General features: G+C 52.7%; 1 protein-coding gene across 1 annotated transcript in view; it reads left to right on the top strand.

The window, feature by feature from the left end:
* LOC108547339 (nephrin) overlaps nucleotides 1–19,336 on the top strand; it is a 99,426-nt gene that overhangs the window by 25,764 nt on the left and 54,326 nt on the right. Inside the window, exon 3 of the mRNA XM_017899810.1 lies at nucleotides 603–808. Within this exon, the coding sequence (XP_017755299.1) occupies nucleotides 603–808 (206 nt within the window). The remainder of the gene's footprint in view (nucleotides 1–602; nucleotides 809–19,336) is intronic.

Consider the following 19,336-nt stretch of genomic DNA (forward strand, 5'->3'; position numbering starts at 1 on the left):
TCGCTCGCTCGCTCGCTCGTCGCCGGGGAGAATAAAACGCGAATGGAAGAGTGGCGAGGGTGTCGGGTATATTGAAAACGAGTGGACGCGAAGAGTATCCGATAAGTTGGTTCGGCAGCTGTCTCGCGTACGAGCCTGCGTCACCATTGTCGTGGCCGACGTCGTGGTCGGTGTCGAGGATGGTCCAGGGTAACGCCCCTGTGTCGGCCATTCGGGCCTCGACTCTGATACACTCGCTAATGCCATTTCGGAGGGCTCGATCTCCGAAGTACTTAAAAGGTTATCTGACTCTCTCGGTCGAGTGCACTTCTGCCGGTCTGTATTGAGTTTCAGGCTTGGGACTTGAAGAGCAAGCAAACTCCTCCCGCACTCGGACCTCCGACTATGACGAATTGCGAAAGTTGAGTGAAAAATTGGTCCGGGTTAGATAAGACCGGCGCTACGTACGCGTCGCTCGGCGACCATCGCGCGCACGCGCTTCCTCGCCCTCTCGTAGTTGCTTCGATTTCGATTCTTCTTACCCGACCGCGTATCGAACCGATCATCCCCCGTTCCCTGCCATCGCTGCTACCAATAACTTTCGCACACGAATGCTTTTCCAGCTACGACGCGAGGAATCGGCAGTTCGGCAAAGCCAAGCTGTGGAGCGCGTCGCACTTTTGGGGAGACAGAGCGACTTTCAGGGCGAGTCCGCCTGCACAGCTGACGATCCGAGATCTGAAGGAAAGCGACCAGGGTGTTTACAGGTGCAGAGTGGATTTTCGCAACTCGCCGACTAGAAACCTCAAGGTCAACTTCACCGTGATCGGTAAGTCATTGAATTTCATAAGAGGACCGGTGTTCGGGATTTCGCGTAGGATTCTCGGGAAAAGTTTGGCCGGATAAGTTTCCGCTCGAGCTGCCGCTGGAGAATCGGGACGAGAGCGAGAAAGAGAGAAGAGAGAGAGAGAGAGAGAGAGAGAGAGAGAGAAAGAGAGGGTCACAACGTGCCGGAACGGTGTACCGTAGGCATTAAAATTTAAAAACACCGGCTTTCCTTCCACCGACGAACTTTGCAGTTGCACGCCAAACTACTTGGAAACTTATCACGGTTGCTGGAAATTGCGATACTCGAGCGGATCGCGGTGAATCGAGAGTGCAGGGAAATCGCGGCGAGACGATTGGCGGTTAGTTTGAAACACGATCGAGAGGCTAGCGATCCTGCGGACAATCGGTCGCGCACCGAAAGGAAGCATTCGCGAACGATTGTGTCCAGAGTGCGGCGATTTGCGGTCGATTAGTTCGCGCACCGATTCGTCGTTCCCTAGAAATCGATCGGTCCAATTGCCCGATCGCTCGTCACTCAGCCAGTTACGCCCAGACTTTATTTGTCGATCAAGGTTAATCAACCCCTGGCCAACTCCGATACCGCGTTCGTTCCCGATTCCACCGACCGGAGATCAATACCGAGGAAACTTTTTCAAGAATATTCCCCCGTTTTCCATTCAACGCTTCCCTCGATTCGTATCCATAGCCGATCCAGCGCAATTCTCGCGTATAATTTCTCCCTTTCTCTCTCCTCTTTTCCCAATTTCGTCCAACGAAAAGACGTCCTTCTGCCGTGAAAAGAAGTCGGTTCGATCGCGGAACAGGGAGAATGGGATAAAAACGAAGACGGGAGGGAAAACAAAAGGCATAAGACGGTATCGTTGGCTAATTAGACGAGAAGAGGAAGAAAGGGAAGAGAGAGAGAGAGAGAGAGAGAGAGAGAGAGGGTTAGAGCGTCGGAACAGAGAGTTGGAACACGGTGTTACGCGCATCGACTTGCAGCCGCGGAGGCAGAAACTCCGAGCGGGTTCCTCCGATACTTTCTCGAAAGTCTAAGACGAGCCCAAAGGACGTCGGTCTTGTCTCTTAATAGGATCGAGAGCCGGTATCGTGGCCATTCCTCGAGGAGAACGCGCTCGGTGCACGCGGCAGCGGCCCAAACTCCTTTTAGGCAACCTCTAACCCAATTTACTCATCGATCGGCTATTAAACCGAGTTAAAGCGCGGACTGCCGATTCCGCTCGGCGGAGTAGCCACGAAAACTTTAAGACGTTCCCCTAAAATCTGCCGAGACGTGGACGGTGAACAAAAGAAGTCTCGTGACCTCTGCGATCGCGGTCGCGATAACGAGACCGTATTCCGTCTACGATTCTTCGTCGGAACTTCGTCAAAGATCACCGGCCGGAAATTTCTCGTAAACTTTCCTCTGTGCGAGCAAACGCGACGGAAAACGCGTCGTCGTTCGTCACGACTCGTGTCACTTTCTACCTTGGCGAGCGACTCGCGAAAAATAAACCAGCAAAGCGTTCTCCGCGGAAGAATCTTTAAAAAGTTTCAAGAGTGTTTCGGGTTACGCGAAAGCGCTTCTCGCCTCGGCTCGCCTGCTCGCTTTCCGAGCGAAACGAACGCGAAACGAACGCGAAACGAACGCGAACCAACGGCGAATATTCGCGTCCGAGAATTCTAACGGGGATGGGAAAAAATAGGAATCCCGGTGCCGGAGAAGAGGACGAATTCCGACGAAGGAACAACGCGGATCGCCGCGTTTTCGAGTTAATACCCGAGTAAGTTTCGAGCTTATCCCGATCCACGAACCGGAGAGAGTGCACCGTCGACTCCCTTGGAGGGAAGTAATCGAATAGACGGTACATCTTGCAGCCGGGAGGCCATCGGTGTTGGAACGCGGCGGTTGCTCGTTTTACGCTTCGACGCACGCGAACGTCAGAGCAGATCGGTGCACGCCGAGTTAATTCCAAATTACGCCAAACGTCGTCGATAGAGGGAGTAAACGCGAATCAGCCGAGCACCGAACCAACGAGTTCCTGGTCGTCCAGCATTACGGACCGTGTTAAACGTCGCCGAAAAACCGCTCTGTCCACGAATCTGTCCAATATCGATCGATCGATCGATCGTTTCTTCGTTGGTTGGTCGGTCGGTTCATTGGTTCGTGTTGGTTCGTTCGCGGTATACGAGTCTAGCTCTCGAGCCATTCTTCCCACACGGTTAATATCGAACGTGTTTGTTCGTTTTCCCATTTACCTGCCGTACGTAGATATCGTATCGAGTGTAAACGACCAACCCCCCTCGAGTTCTTCCACGGAGAAGCTTCGCCACTCGAAGGAACCGAGGTCGATCCGTGTTAGAAACTTGGAAGCGGAAGCTGCTGAAGCGTCGAGTCGGTGAACGTTAATCCGATTAGGATTTAGTTTAGATTTTGACAAGGAACCACCCACGCTCGACGCTCTGTATTTCAGGGACGTCTAATCGCCGATTACGGAGAAATTAATTTTCTCTTATCCCGCTCTCCATTTCGCCCACTTACCTTCGTCTCTCGCCTCTCGTTTCTCGTCTCTCGTCTCTCACCCGGTCCCGACCATCTCGATCCGAGTGCCGCGCGCGTCTTGGATATCAACCGATTTACCTTATTCGTTCCGCTACTCCGCGCGATGCTCCCTTCGTTATCCGCTTTTCCCTATAGTCGCGGGTTAACGACCTTCTGCCTCTTCGTTTACGCTCGAAACTTTTCGCATCGTTGCGAACCAGGTACTTAACCGCATGGTTATGCGCTTATCGAACGGTCGTCGAGCTTGCGCTCTGGCCAGCCGTGCGTTTAGTTTCCTCGCTCTCTGACAAAAAATTCCACCCCGACGCTTCGCCGAATTAGTTTTAGAGAATTATTCCAACGACTCGACGCGAGACCACGCGTTACCTATTATATATAATACAGGTACATGTACCTTTACACCGACAGCGCTGTTCTCGTCTACCGCGAGTCTACTTTGCCAGCTAAATTATTAGGTGTTCTAATCTGTCTCTAAACCGATCGCACCGAAATCGCAGGAATCACGAACCATCGGGAAACGCATTATTCCCTGAAATAGATGCTTAATGCTGAATATCCACGTTTAAGCCTCTTATCGGTGATTACCCATTAGCCTCGATGAACGAAGGCCAACGCGTTGAGCCTTTAAAGGATAGCGACGGACGACCGTTTCTTTGAAAAAACAGATAAGGCCCACGGTGCAGGGACATGGTCGTTACCGGACACGAGGTTCCCCCTGCACCCCCCCTCTCTTTTCCTTATTTTCCCCCTTTTACTTCCTTTTTTTACTTTGTCGAACGCCGTCTAATACCTCACAGTCGATACCCGACGTCGAGCATCTCCGTTTAAGCCTCTTATCTGTAATTACTTAGAGACCCGAAAGACAGGGAAACGAAAGGACTCGTTCCGACGAAATAAGCCGAGCATCAAACACTTTGGCTACCCCAGAATCTCACCGGCTTTTCTTTCACGGACCACGACAACGCACCACCACCACCATCGCCACCGCCGCCCCGACCCCCCGCCGCAAGTTTTTCCGTGGAAATTAAATATTCCAGCGGGGAAAACGATGCGTCTTCCTCGATGGCGAGGATCGTCGCGGAGAAATACGAACCTCGAGGACAGGCTAGCGAGGAAAGATACGGGGGGAATTATGCGTGAAATACGAACACCGAATGCACGTCGAGCAAGGAAGTCATTTCGAAATTTCAGCACGGAAACGAGGGCTACGACGACGACGACGACGACGACGACGACGACGACGCTCGTATTTCATCGTTAACGGATTCAATGGAAAATTCAAAGACGCTGCTTGCGATGGTTCGTGTCTCGAACCGGCTGACCGGTGGGTCTTTCGCGTCTCGGGTATCTTCCGTTTTCTCTGTTCTCCGTTCCCTCTCTCCCTCTGGGGACTTTCCTTTCGGTCGCCGAATCGTGACCCGGAATCCGACATTCCGTGAGAAAAAATTTGTACGCGACGCTTCCCTTCGCGTACGATGCATTTTGGAAAATTGAAAAGACCTCTGCTACTCGGCCAGCCCGCCGAAACTACGTCGGAATCGCGATCGGTGCTCGTCCGAGGAAAATCTGTTCCCTTATCCCGAACGGTGTTTCCAAGAGGCACGCGCACGCGTGTGTATGTATGCCCGCAAAGAAAGGAGTGGATGATCGGGACAAGAGGAGGAAAAAAGAGGTCGGACTTCGATCTTGGAATTTACCGCGGCTTAGCAACATGGTCCCCGCGAGCCGAGAGCCCCATATACCGCGCGTCGAGGGCTTTTTCCCGGAGAACTCGCCGAATAATTTATCGCCGGGCGAATAACGTATCGCGGACGTAACTTATCCTTATCCGGGGAATAGTTTCCGGAGTAGGTAATGGAAACGCGTGTTCCGAAAGCGATTCGTAACGCACGCCAAGCGAAACTCTCGCGCTCTGTATATAGACGGTAGGGCTGCACGAAAGGCGAGTGGCCCTCTAAAGAAATCATGAATCGGACAAAACGAACCTCAAGAATGTATCGACCAATCGAACTTCCGGCAAACTTGGACGAATGCTCGCTTCTCGGCAAACTAGAGTATCTTGGTCCGGACAGTGCCGGGAAACTCGGAGAACGGTCGAGAACGGTCGAGCACGATCGGTCGTTGTACCCTCGACCGCGACCCCCTCGGTGTTTGCACGCGTTCGAAGAATCGCGACGCAACGAGAACGGAATTGCGGCGGGAACGCGTGCGTCTTGCGAACGATGGAACGACGCGAGAGAGGTAAAGGAAAAAATGTGAACCGCGTTTTCAGGTTTCGAAATCGCGCGGCGGGATTCAACGTGTATCCGTTGTTCCCGTGCTCCTTTTATTCCACCGCTTTTTGCCGTTCTTTCTCTCGTTCGTTTTTTCGGCAAAAGTTCAGCAGTCGCCGGGGGGTAGCTACGAAAACACGACGGTGCTCATTAGCCGGAAGGACGTCTGCGGGAATTTTAAAGCATCCTGTTTTCCAAGGAAACTCGAGGATCGATCGTTTCGCCGGGTCCACGAAGCGTCGACGAGCCACATACCGTTCCGACGTCGACGTTGCCGGCCCGGACGGAAACCAACCTCTTTCCTCCCATTTTCGTTTATCTTTCGCGATTTTTGATTCTTTAATTTCACCCATCGAGTGGGATAAAATAACAAAGAGGAGAGGAAAGAGAAAAGAAGGGAAAGGAAAAGAGAGAAGAAAATACGGTCGAACGAAGCCTGGTCCGTAGATGGGACGACACACACGCTTTTGTTCGAACCGGCAACGACGATGAAGCAAGCACGAGCTAGGGGAAATAGTAGAAACGTTCTTTAGCGGAAAGCTCCGAAATGGCGCGTAAAAAATTGTCGATCGATCGGACGACGCGTCATGAATCATAAAAGAATTTCGCGTGGCTCGACGGTGGTGGTGCGGTGATGGCGATGGCGATAGTGGCCGTGACGGCTTTTCGAACCCCCTGCTGCCGTTCACGTAAAGACGGGCCTCGAACGTCGGCGAGGAAACCGATGGAAGGATCCACGGATAGTCCGACTGCCATATTTTTCTGCTTCAAAAGGCTCGTTCGTCTTTGCCGTCGTTCGCGCCAATTCCTTTTCTCGGCCTTCCTCTCCGCGTCTTACGCAACGCGTTCGTTGAAAAGAATTCCCGTCCCCTGTTCTCCACGCGTTTGCCGACCACCTTTCACGCGAACGTTTGCCACCGTTGAAACAGACGAGAATTATTCCTCGACGTTCGACGAGGGGAACTCGAGGATGGAGGGAACCGCTTTTCGTCCACCCGTTATCGAACATCCCTCTTCAGCGGTGTCCGTTCGTACCCTCGAACGTCGCGCCGTGGCAAGAATGTAAATTCGACGACGTAATTTATAATTTTCAATTTCACGGCTGCGACGCGGCACCACGCGAAACATCTTGGAGCGTTGGTCGGTATCGAGGCGGAAAATTGGAAACGGAATATAGGATGTTTGGCGTGGTCGAGCGTTGCGTCCGGAAGCCAAAAACGGAGCAGCAGCAAGCAGGAAGATGGAGGCAAGAGGACCGTTGATTCCACGGGAATCGTTGATTACGCTTCGGGAAAGAGATCTCGGGTTTTCCGACTCGTGTCCCGCGATTTCTCTCTCTCTCGAGAGAGAGAGAGAGAGCAGCCGAGATTATTCGAGTCACGCGTACGATTCACCGTCATTCCCGATATTCCTGCTTCGACGTATCCTGTCCGTCGCTAGCTCTCTCGAACGTGTTCCGGGCCGGAGGTCCTCGGAAACGTGCCCGCGTCTCGCATTCCGTCTCCCTCAAAGACGTTCCGGACCCTTCTCGAGCCGTCTAACGCGAAATCGCGTAATCAACGCGCGTGCTTCGCTCGAAATCGAATCTCGATCGTTCTTTCCGGCGTCGAACGTTTTGTTCGAGCGGAAACGCGCCACCGATTCCGACCACCCCGGACACCGTTCGACCCGTCCCGTTATAACCTCGGACCGGGTAAACTGGAGCTGTACGCGATATTCCTTTTACTCGCTGCACGAGCGAGAGCCTTCGAATCAGTCGACAGCGCAGCGGTGCAAAGCTCGTGGAGCGCTCTGAAGGAAAGAACAAAGCTACGGTACGCAACGCGCGCGCCTAGTTAACGCACGCTGCAATTGTACGATCACTCGAATCTCGTCAGCGGCGTGGCAGCACGCTGGTTCGTTTTTTCCGCTCTACAACCGCATTAATTAATGCCGCACTTACGTGCCCCTACCGCGTAGAGAAAACGACCCGACGGACCGGGTAAAGCTCGCACTCGCGCCGCTCCCCAGCCGATAAACTCTTTCCTCCATTAATACGACCGATACGAACCGCTTAGTACAACGGACGTCCAACTCGCGTGAATTATCGTCTATCCGCCGTCAGAGTTTCCGCTTCTCGCTCGACACCGTTTCCCCGATCTCGTCCGTTTTCCGTAAATCCTTCGATCGGAATGAACTCGGGCAAAGTATCGCGGAAGATTCCGGGAATCCGCATCGCGGTACGCGTACTTGCGACTCCGGCTACAGTAGAGGGCAAAGTTTTCGCAAGAAACTCTAGACGAAAGCGGTGGTATCGCGAACCGGATGCCGCGTCCTCGTTCTCCATCGATTCTCTCTCTCCTCTCCCTCGCTCTCGCTCTCTGTCTCCTTCTCTTCCTTGTCCCTTTACACTTCGAGACATCCTTCGCGGTAAGAGATCGGGAAGAAATCGGGAAGAAACACACGGGGAAGAACTTGCGAAGGATCCCGGGGAACAATTAGGGGAAAGCATCGAGCGGATTTCCTTGCATCGAAGACACGCATGCGAGAACTATAAGAGGAATTTTTTACGACGCAGAAGCGCGCGGGATTTCTTTGAAAGAGTTCAGGATTGAGAGGTACCCGAGGCTTGACTCGGAAAAGGAGTGCGTTACAAAGGGTTTCGCGAGAAATTACGAGAGAGAAAGAGAGAGAGAGGGAAAGGGAAAAAGCGAAGGCGAAAAGACAGGGAAAAATACGCACTTATGAGTTCCCGAGCTACGTACGAATGGTAATTGCTCGGCGTCTCGTTATAGCCGTTCTTTCTCGTCGAAAAGGTAGACACGTCGTGCTCGGTAGTTTACGATCGCGGAATGAAAACGCTCGCCACGAGAAACGACGAAGGAGCACGCGGAGAGAGCAACATGCGGGATGGAGGGAATGAGTGGCTGGAAAGGAGAAAGGAGAAAGGAACGAAGCGAAGCGGGAGAAAGAAAAGAAAGGGTCGTTTTGTGCGTACTTCCTGAAACGTAACCGATAATAACGCGCGGAGCTTCGTATTTCAACGTGTTCCTCATCCGCGTTGTCCATTGTCGCGGCCGTTTTATCGCGTCCTCCTCGCCGCTCGCGACTTTGAGAGGCTAATAAGAGTTTGGCGCAAATTTCCCAAATTCGTTCCATATTTTCTTCCTCTCCCCCTTCCTCGCGCAATTCTCCGTCTGCCCGGTAAGAAAGAAGGAGGACGACAATGACGACGACGACGACGACGACGACGACGCGGCACGAAATTAAAATTACGTCGTAACGACGGAATCCGGCGACCGAGCAAGAAAGGAGAGGAGGACGACAATGACGACGCGGCACGAAATTAAAATTACGTCGTAACGACGGAATCCGGCGACCGAGCAAGAAAGGTCTTCGTCGCGACTCGTAGTCGGTGTTACGGCGGATATGGATCTCGAGGAAATCCCGGGGAGAATTTTTACCAGCGACCCGAAACGATATTACGTACTTAGTTGCCGGTGCAGCTGCCGCGTCCGTAGAGACTCCAACATACGTCACGGAGTAACTCCTCAGCGGTTTCCGCGATATCGCGAGTTTCCTTTATTCCTCGGAAAACGAAGCGGTTATCTTTCACCGGCATTTTCCCCACTCCGTTACCTCGCCATTTCTCCACCTCGAAAGCGTCGAGTCGACCACCCGCGCCGCGGAGATCGTATCGCCAAGATCTCTTGACATTTTTCACGCGACGCCTCCTCGATGCGCGAAATCGAGACAAAGGACAGAGAGAATTGATGGAGAGAATCGATAAAAAGAGAGAATCGTTCGGTCCTTTCTCCGTAACGACGAGAGACAGAGGCGCACCCCCGTTCCCTGTCGCGGAACAGAGGACGAGCCGAGCCGAGCGGAGCGGAGCGGCGTCGCGCGGCGTATGCTAGTTGCGCGCAAGATCGAAATACGTTACGGGACAAACATCTTTGAAGTTGCGCCGGTATTGCAACGACAACTCGATTTCAGAAACGTGTCGTCGGGTCCTTTCTCCCCAGGGGATATTCAGGATATTTTCCTACGATCCGAATACGATCTCGAACAGTTCCGGCGCACTAGCCGACTCTCTCCGTCGAGAGTTTTAGAGATTCGTGTCGCTTTGTCGATCTTTTTGGTTAGCAAGTTTTCCGGAAAGTTGGTATATCGCCGCACCTTTCAAAGAACATCCTCGTAGCCGTCGTCGCCTTACCTTACCCGTCGCTCCGAGTCCATTTCACAGGCGCACATTGTCGCCTCGCGAGACTCCCCTACGGCCCACCACCACTGTCCGTATTTTTCTCCGTCGCGGTCCGGTTTCTCCGTCCTACCACGGATTCCCTTCGTCCTCGATCTTTCCGAATTTCTCGATAAGCGACTTCGTAAAAGCCGCGCTGCGCGTGTGTATACGGTCAGCGTGTAAACGGAAGAGGTTTTTCCGCGGCGCACGCTCGGATCGGAATTTATCCCTGGTCTTGGAGAACGTCCCCACGGACGTGTAAAGACGTCGCCGGGGTAACCTTGGATCGTGGAGTAACGTCGCGTAACGTCCCGAAAATGTCTCCGTTTATCGGACGAACGAGCGCGGAATGGCTTCCGCGGGGAAACGCAAAAATTTATCCGCGAACAATTTCCGCCAAAGGACGGGATAAACTATGTCCGTGGAACACACGCGACCGATGAAGAATGGGAAATTTTTACGAGCTCGTAAACGAGTCCGACGACCTCTCGTAACTCAGAGCTGCCTCGGTCTTCGCTATTGCTTCTCGTTTGCCTTCTCGTTTGCCTTCTCGTTTGCCTTCTCGTTTGCCTTCGCGTTACCCCGACTCGGGAATTCTCCCTTGACATTGTTCCGAATCTTCCCGGTCTTCCGCCCGGTTCCGGTCCGTCCTCGCCACCCTTCCACTCTCTCTTCGCCGCTACTTAATTTCCCGTGTTTCCCCGAAATTCCCATCTATCGGTCCCTCAACGTTCCCTTCGCGATCCCCAGGAAGAAAGGGACAACGATCTTTGCTCGCACGCGACATAAATCGCCAACGAGTATAGCATAATCGCGCGGATCGGACGGTTGTTTCGAAACGCGAACGGTCGCAATAGCCGAAAGCTCGACAGCTCGAAAGTCGGAAAGTTGGGAAGCTGGAAAGTTGGGAAGCCCCGTGCCGGGACCATCTCCGAGATATTCCAACGACCGAATTAAACGAAACGCCGAACCCGACCATTCGTTGCCCTTTAGAATCGTTCCACCGGGATTACGCAAATATTTTTCCTCTGCCTCATTGGTTTTCCTCCTCCTTCCACGGTCTTCCACCATCGACGTTCCCATTTGTTTTCCTACGTCGAATTCGAGTCTATGCCGGGCTCGTTCTTTTTATGCGCGCGCGTTAGTTTCGCCCGACCCAGAAGAGCACCACCGACGTTAACGAGACAAACGAATACGTTCGGCTCCTCTTCGCTTTCCGAGCTGTTGCTCGTCCCGATACGTTACGGCGCGGAATCCGTTTTACCGTCCACGGGGTCCGAGAGAAAAGCGCGCGTCTTACTTCTCCGACCAAATGCAACCCTTCTTTTACACTCAACGTATACCCGAAGAGGGTCGTTCTTCCTCGAGTTTATAAGAATCGTCTCGCGGATTCCGAACGTGTCTCGTTCGGAGGGATAAAACACGTCTCCGCGTCGTATTTTCTCCATGGCTTTCGCGGATCACCGTATCTTCGCGACGTCGTTTCTCTTCGCCCTTTTAGAGGGTTCGTCGTTCGTTAGAGGCAGAAAAACGGTGAGCGATCGGTGAGACGGGTTCGGGCGTTTAAACCGGCTAGCGCCATCTTTTTGCATTTCTCCTTTCTCCAACATCTCCTCCGAGTCCGAGTGTTCTACCGTTTCCGTTAGACGCGTACCACTCGCGGGTTAAATACGAGGGCAACGGGAAACGTATTCGGGGTACGAGCGATGGCGCGAGGAATTGGCCGCGCGTATAGAAACATAAAGAAAGCAGGCGATTTCGCGGAAAATCGCGGAAAATTTAGCACCGGGCAGAGGCGAAACGATATCGAGGATTATCGGCGAATCGACGGCTGGAGGATTCGATCGAGAACCGCCTCCCTCGATGTATGCGTGGGTCCGCTAGGGTACCGGGGAGAATTCGCGTTACGAGTAACGACGATCGTTCGCCGCGTTGTTTTCGCCGGTGCTCGAACACGTTCGATCCGTTCGAAAATTTCCATCGTAAATTCGCGACGCCTCTAGGTGTCTTATCTCCATCGACTTTTACGAACGTCGTCCGATCACCGATTCCTCGCAGCTGCGTCGCTCTTCGTTTACGAACGAACGCGTCTTCGCGAAACCGGTCCACCTCTCGAGGAACAGTCGGCGTAAAAACGCGCCACGATTCGGATATTCGAGTCGAAAATTTCATACGGCCCTGCGAGGACAGGGACTGTAACCGGAACTAACGCCGAATCAGCGTGCAGTTCAGTAACTTTATGATCGACGAACGAAACGAGGTTCCTGGAAAGAAAAATCGAACCGGTCCACGGCGAACCGCGTAACTCGATGTGTGTGTGTGTGTGTGGTTTGAGAACGATACCGGAAGGTAGCCGGAGGAAACGAGAGAAATCGAATGTTCGGAACGAAGGACGGAACCGCGAGTCGCTCGTTCATCCGGTCTATCACGATATCGCGCGCAGAGTGCAGCCTCTGCTAACGGCTTTTGCTACTACCTCGCCAACTCCCCGCCGTTGATATTTCCACGGAAAAGAACGAACCGGCCATCGATCGCGCGGATAACCGTGAAACTGATGTTCGTTCGCGTTAATCGTTGCTATGGAATAAATCTCCGGATAATCCATAAAGTAAACCGACAATTTAACGCAAGCTCCGCGTCCAGTTTCTCACCGGTATTCCGCGCTGTTACCGCCGCCGCGGGAAAGAGGGAAAGTAAAAAGAGGAAAATGCATTTTCGGTGCAGCGAATGGTCGCGATCCAACTGGCATAAATCCGCCGAGCTAAATCGGCGCGCGATACGCGACTATTATCCGCAGACGTTTCGCGAAATCTAGCAGGAAACGCAGCGACGTAGACGCGCGCGCGTCCTCGGCGACCGAAAAAGCGGCGTGCGTACTCCTCCGCTCGATATCGCTTTTGTTTTTTGCATCTGTGTCGAGAGCCTCTTCCTCCAGCTTGCAGCGAGAAAGGAAGAAAGAGAAAAAGTAGGCGAAGCTCGCCGCCTTCGAAAGCGGAAGAAGCATTTCGCGCGAGATTGGGAATTCAAAGCGGTCGGATATTTCGTTCGCCGTTCCCCGGTATCTATTTTTTTCTCGCTCCTCGCCACCCTCCTTCCTTCCTCTCGTTTCGCGTTGATCGCGCGATAGGAAGTTGCGCGGAATGCCGCCCGCTTGCGCGAATCACCGCGACTGAGAAATTCCCGGCGAAGAATTCACGAAGAAGAAGAAGAGAAACCGACGAAACGTTCGGGGGGAAAGTAATTCCTCGCTACGGCTCTGTACCGGCTAACTTCCGACGAATCTCCGACGAATCTCTTTCGAAAATCCCGAGAGAAAGCCCGGAAAGAACGAACCGCTATCTCGTTTCAGCGCGAGATCGTCTGCCCGCCGAATCTGTCATTGGCTTTCTCGCGCGTCTCGGCTCGAATTTGAAGCTTCCCGGCGCGAGTGTCGCGTCTCGGTGAAACAACCACGCTGCCGACGACGCCCCGTTTCGAAACATCGCGATAATTCGCGTACAGCGTACGAGTACGTGTACGCGTTGCCTCTCGAGGCCGGAAATTATCTCGCGGAGACTATATCCGGTTGTAAGGACGAGGCGTTTACCAACGGGAAGAAAAGCAAACGGTCACGAGCTTCCGGACTTGAACGGCTGGAAAGTAACGGACACCTACGTGGAGCTTTTCGATGTCCATGCGAGCTCGGGGATTGCTCGTCGAACGCGAGTATTGAACGTTGCGGCGAGAAAAATGGACGATGAAAAGCAGAGGGAAAACAAGAGGCGCGACGGGACGAGAAGAGGTACCGAGAACGCGGGGAAAGGATAGACGGCTCGCTTTTTCTCGATACGTCTTCCTTCGGTCACGTTCGTCTCGACTCCGCTGCGTTCGTAAAACGTGCAATTTCCGCGGAAGGTGCAAAGCATAAAACGCCAAGGTGTTTCCATTTCGCAGGCGGCGGAGCAACAGTCACGCGGAAAGTTTCGGGCGAGCGAGCGATCCGTTCCGCGACGAAAACGAACGTCGAAAAATGAAGTCGTTCCCCCCGACACGCGGAATGAAACGTCGCGAATGCCAACTTTACGGGCATTAGGCAGAGCAAACTCGCGAGTTTAACCGATGATCCTAGTTCTCCGAACGGCGTGTTTATCTCCGAGGGGTTAATTACCTTGGGAAAGGTGGTGGTCGGTGGAAAGCGAAACGGCGAAGAAAATTTTCTCGCGCCACGCGCCTCTCGAGCTTTTTTCGATATCGCTTCTCGACCATACGCTCGATATATTCATCGACGATTACCGCTCCGGCGTGTGCCGCGAGGCGGAAAAGGAAAAGAGAGGAAAACGTAGGACGCGCGAGGCGAGGTAACGCGATACGATGCGCGAAGGATAGAAGAAAGTGGAAATTCCGCGATAAAAAGACGCGGGGAGACAAAGGCGCGATGCAGCCGCGCTAAATAATTTGCAGCGTGAAATTGTACGAGTCCTTTGCCTCGTGTGGAAAATTATTAATTCTCCCGACGGAAAGTGGAAGGTCGCTTCTCCTCTTGCTCGGTATAAATTATTCCATCGACGTTACATCGAGACGAGCTACTCCTGCGACGCGCGGCACCACGCCCGTATCCGTCAGCCGAACCCCGTTCGCGATTCGTTAAAAAATCTCGTCGCGCTTGTAAATAATCTGGACGGACTTGTTTAATTAAAACGCGGGCTTGAATTGTCGGGCGTTGGGGCAACCGGGCAAACAGGGTATAAAAAGGAGAGATTTACGAAGGACGGTGGGCGTCTAGATTGCCAAGAATTTACGAGGTTCGGCCGAGGTTTTCAACGGAAAGGCGAAACGCGACTCGCGCGGAGTGGCCACTTTGGAAAACGAACAGTCACCCTGTTTACAGGCAGCAAAAGCGGCCATCGCGATCTCGAAACGAGCGACGCGCGAGCGTTATCGTACGTGTAGTTGGTATACAGTCGTGTCGAGTAGGTAGACGTTTAGGTGACGCGTGTGCGCCGTGCTCGGCTGGAAAACGATGACGCGACGGGGAAAACTCGTTGCGGGATATTACCGAAAAAGCCGACGGAAAGTGGAATTTGAGTCGGGGAACAGGGGCGTTTCGAAGAATACACAAAGTAATACGTGGGGTGCATACGCGAGACGTAGCGCGGCTGTGGCGCCAGCATAAAAATAACATTGCCTTCACCTACGACGGACGAATTTTCCTAAATTTTTAACGGTAATCGTTACGTGGCCACTACCCGGATACCCAAGTCACGCAGCCAGTCGCCAACACGTCCAGAGGACCAGAGACCAAGCAAGCAGCTGGCTACGGTTCCACCTCGCACACGCCTACCTGCTGCTGCTGCTGCTTCCACTGTCAGACACTCGTGCTACCACCGACCCCCGTGGATATAGCCTATAAAGAGTAGAATGTGACCGTCGCGGGAATTCGATAGATTCGACCAGTTGGAATATTTTCCATGTTCGTACGCCTAGCACGCTTCCAGCCAAATGCGAAATATTCCTCGAGCTGCCGTCTTATCTGGCAAACTACCCTCGCCCGTTCACGATTTCCTCCATGTAACCGAATTGTTTTCCACGGGCCGGCATTTGTTTAAGGGGGCGCGGACAGGAAACGTCTGCCCCAGAATCGAGCGCCAAATCGAATTTCCCGACCACCCCCGGCCACCCTCGACGACGAGAGTTTATTACTCACCGATAATAAATTGCTGTAACGAAGGCCGTGGATACGTTTAAACGCGTATGTGTCCGCACACCGATCCTCCGCAGCTCGGCATCGGCGTGTTACGAATCGAACCACCGATATTTCCGCGACGATCATTAGAGGAAAAACTATCGACCCTCCGCATCGCGGAATCGCGCAAGTTGCACGGTTATATTTATTCGGGATGCGTGGAACGCGGCGAATCGTTGCGCGCAACCGATGCGAAATTAAATAAAAATTGTGGCATCGTTCGGTTCGAAACATCGCGGAAATGTTTGTAGGGATAGAAAAATTTGTCTCGATTACCATAACAGGTATCGAAACACGGCGTTATATATGTAACGCGATCAAGCCACCGTCAAACCGGTATATTGCCGACTCTCGGAATATTTAATCAATACACGGAAAAACCTCGGGCAAAAAAAAAGAAAAACGGGAAAACAGGAAAAAAAGGGAAATGGCAACCAAGCGATCGTAACGGGAACGATAAAAATATCGTTCTTGAAATATGGCGGCGGTACGGCAATATTCGTTATTCGTGAAATATCGCGAACATTACCTGACGCTGTCGATAACTTTTCCCGGATAATACCATAAACGTTAATAATGCACTAATGCGCTAGTTCGTGACCGGTATTATTTCGCGTCGATACGCGTTTCGCTATAAATCGCGGCTCGTTCGGTATAATATCGAGCGGGACCATCTTCCCTCGTTCGTCGTTCGTTAACCGATCACGATGGTCCATCGCCCCTGAGACCCGAAACGATTCGACGTTTCCGTCAAGATCGAAACCGAGAAGCGTCGGAGCAAAACGGGGAAAGCGACTTACTCGGACGGCGAAAAGGCCGAGACCGGATGGAAAAGGGGAAATCCGATTGTGGAATAAATCGCGGTAATTGCGACACAGGGAACGAAGGAAACGCAAGATCGGGACGAGAACGAACGTCGGGTTCAAATCTATAAGTGTGCCGTGTGTCCGTGAAGAGGAAAGGAGGAAGTATGCACTCGAGCACGTCGCGAGCCGATAGCGTCGGAGAATATCCCGCAAATGGTGCATCCGGATCGTGGCGAGGAAGGAGATAGCTGCTCGCCTGGTTATACCTATACATAACAGCGAGTAGTACACGAGCAGCGCTGAAAACGTATAGCTGCTATATACGAGCGGATATTCGTTCACACAGCGATGGACGTACACGCACGGGTAAACAAATGCTAGTCGGATAGCGTGGAACGACAGCTCGACGACTCGACGGCTCGACGGCTCGCGACGGTTCGACGAATCGGCGACACGGTGCCGATGCGCACGATCGCGGTCGTACATTCTTTCCATGCACATCCCGACGTAAGAAGACAAACCATGGACCTTGCATACCGGTCGAAATGAGCGGTACCGAGGCTTCGGCGAATAAATCGAACGTGACGAGGCTGAAACTACGCTACCAATCCTCCGCGATTATCGCCAGTGTGTCCAGCTGCGACGCGAAAGACGATTCCGTCCAAGGTTTACGTCACAGAGTATACGTCATAGGGCATAGTTGGAAGACGCTGGAACGACAGGTACGTAATTGCGAAGGAATAGCAGACCATCGACTATGCGATACCGCCTAGAAGTCGATAAATCTGATGGATAGCGTGAGTGGAAAATTCGTGGAAGAGCGAGGCAGATGGAAGAAGAAAGTGGGTACCGCAACGATGGGACGTTATTCTCGACTAACGGGCTATATTGGAAAGCCTATTTGCGATATACGTAGCTTCTCGATCTATCGGATCTGCACGTTCGTCGCGCGTTTCCATCCAAAGTCGCCGTCGTGGAATCTTCGTTATCGTTCGTTGTCTCGTAGGGTAGGAATCGAGTAGGAATGCGGGTACAGGTAAAAGTTGGAAACGCATGGACGAGACCCGGTTGACCGTAGCGAGTGGAGGATTTAAAGACTTTACACCGTAGGGGAATCGCTGCGGGAGAGATATACCGCGATCGAGAGGTCGTCGGTGATCCATAGGGTATTTAGCCGTCGGATTAGCAACGTAATTCGTCGTTTTTCTTATCGCTCGGAGGCCACGATGCGCGTTAAACGTAACTCCACTGGCACGGTGATATAAAAGTTTACGATCGAAATTCGCCAGAGGGTTCGCGTCGCGGTATACACGGACATAAAAGCGAGGGCCGTTCTGCGAGGGAAGTCGGGTGGTTCTATCCCCGCTTTACGACACCCTCCCGGCAGAGTAAGATTCGGCCGAGTCATCGGCATCGTCTCGTGACTCGGCTCTTCCATCCTCCAGTCGACTTGGAATTTCTGTAAAAGTTTTCCGGCTTGGTTGCGCAAACGGAAGCTATGACTGAGCTTCGCATACGTTATTCCTCTCCCTTCGCCTTTTACCTTTTACCTTTCACCTTTCATCTACCCACCGCCATCGCGGCACGAGAAGGAAGGATTCGCGAAAGGATTCACCGTGCAAGCCAGCGTCTTACATTGCGGCCACGCGAACCGCGTAACCTCCTTCCGCCGTCGGAAAACGGGAAACACGCGAAACCGTGTAAATCGTAGCTCCCGAGGGTTTTGCTTCTCTACCCGTGGCTTTGCAAACAGTGGAAAACCTTCCCGAGCGCACCAGCCATTTTCCGATCCTACGAGGGATCCCTAGAAACGCCACGCACCGATTCCTCTACAATTTTTCGGATAAAGTCTCCGCCTGCGATCGAGGACGAAAAATCCTCGCGACGGAAGTAGCGCTACTTCCCCTGCGACGAATTATCCACTCGACGTCGCCCTTAAAAATACACGCGCGCGTATCTCGCGTGTGCGACAGAGAAACCGACTAGCCAAAATTCATCCCACCTTCGAGCAATACAGGCTGCTATACAGGTCGGTTAAGAAGTCGGAGCAAACACGAAGATAGCAATGGGAAGGAAATATGGAATACGCGGCAAGATAGTTTGTAGGATTGGAAAACTGTTTACGCGCGGTAACGCGCAAATTACGCGGGAGAGGAAGAGAATATTCGTTTGGAAAACTGAACATTCGACTGGAAACAATAAGAACGGAGGGTTGTTTCCGTAGGAAAACGACACGGTTGGCGAAAGAACAATGGCCGGTGCAAGGAACATTGCGCTTCAAAGAGTGGGGTGGGTGGTTAGAGGGTGGTTAGAGGGTGGCTAGAGGGTGGCTAGAGAGTAGCGAGACAGCGGGTAAACGCGCTATAAAAGGTCGTGAATGCCAGCATTACCGCTGCTAAACCGTCGTCTTGGGCAGTTCGACTGTAATCTCGGCCAAGATTACGACGTACGTCTCGTAGCGTCTTTAAGAATCGACGACTCGTTCGCTTCCCTCTTTGTTCCCTGTTCTCGCGAGCGATGCTCGCTCGGATCGACGCCGAAATGGTAATCGTGTCGAAAGAAAGAACGCGAAAGGAGAACGTTCTTTCGCGAATCTTTGCTTTACGATGGCGCGGCGGTCGTTTAATCTCGTTCGATTAACGATCGCTGCTGTTGCCATCGTGAACCGTGGATGGGAAGCAACGATTCCGCGCGGAAGAAACGAATACTCGCGAAGCAGGTGGTAAACGGAACGAAATGCTCGCGACGATGCGTACACGCCGAGGTCAGTGGTACGCGAGACATACTTTGCTTCCGAGTGGGTTATCGGGTCTGCAAAGTCGTTTGCCAGCGTTTGCCAGCGTTTCGCGACATGGCGAATCTCGCGTTTCTTCCGTTCCATTAAAAAAGAAGGGAGACCCGGTTGCGCTCGTGTCTGTTTGCGACGGAAAAGTAGCGGAAGAG

Source organism: Eufriesea mexicana, unplaced genomic scaffold, assembly GCF_001483705.2.
Source record: "Eufriesea mexicana isolate 0111107269 unplaced genomic scaffold, ASM148370v2 scaffold994, whole genome shotgun sequence".
Taxonomy (NCBI): Eukaryota; Metazoa; Arthropoda; class Insecta; order Hymenoptera; family Apidae; genus Eufriesea; species Eufriesea mexicana.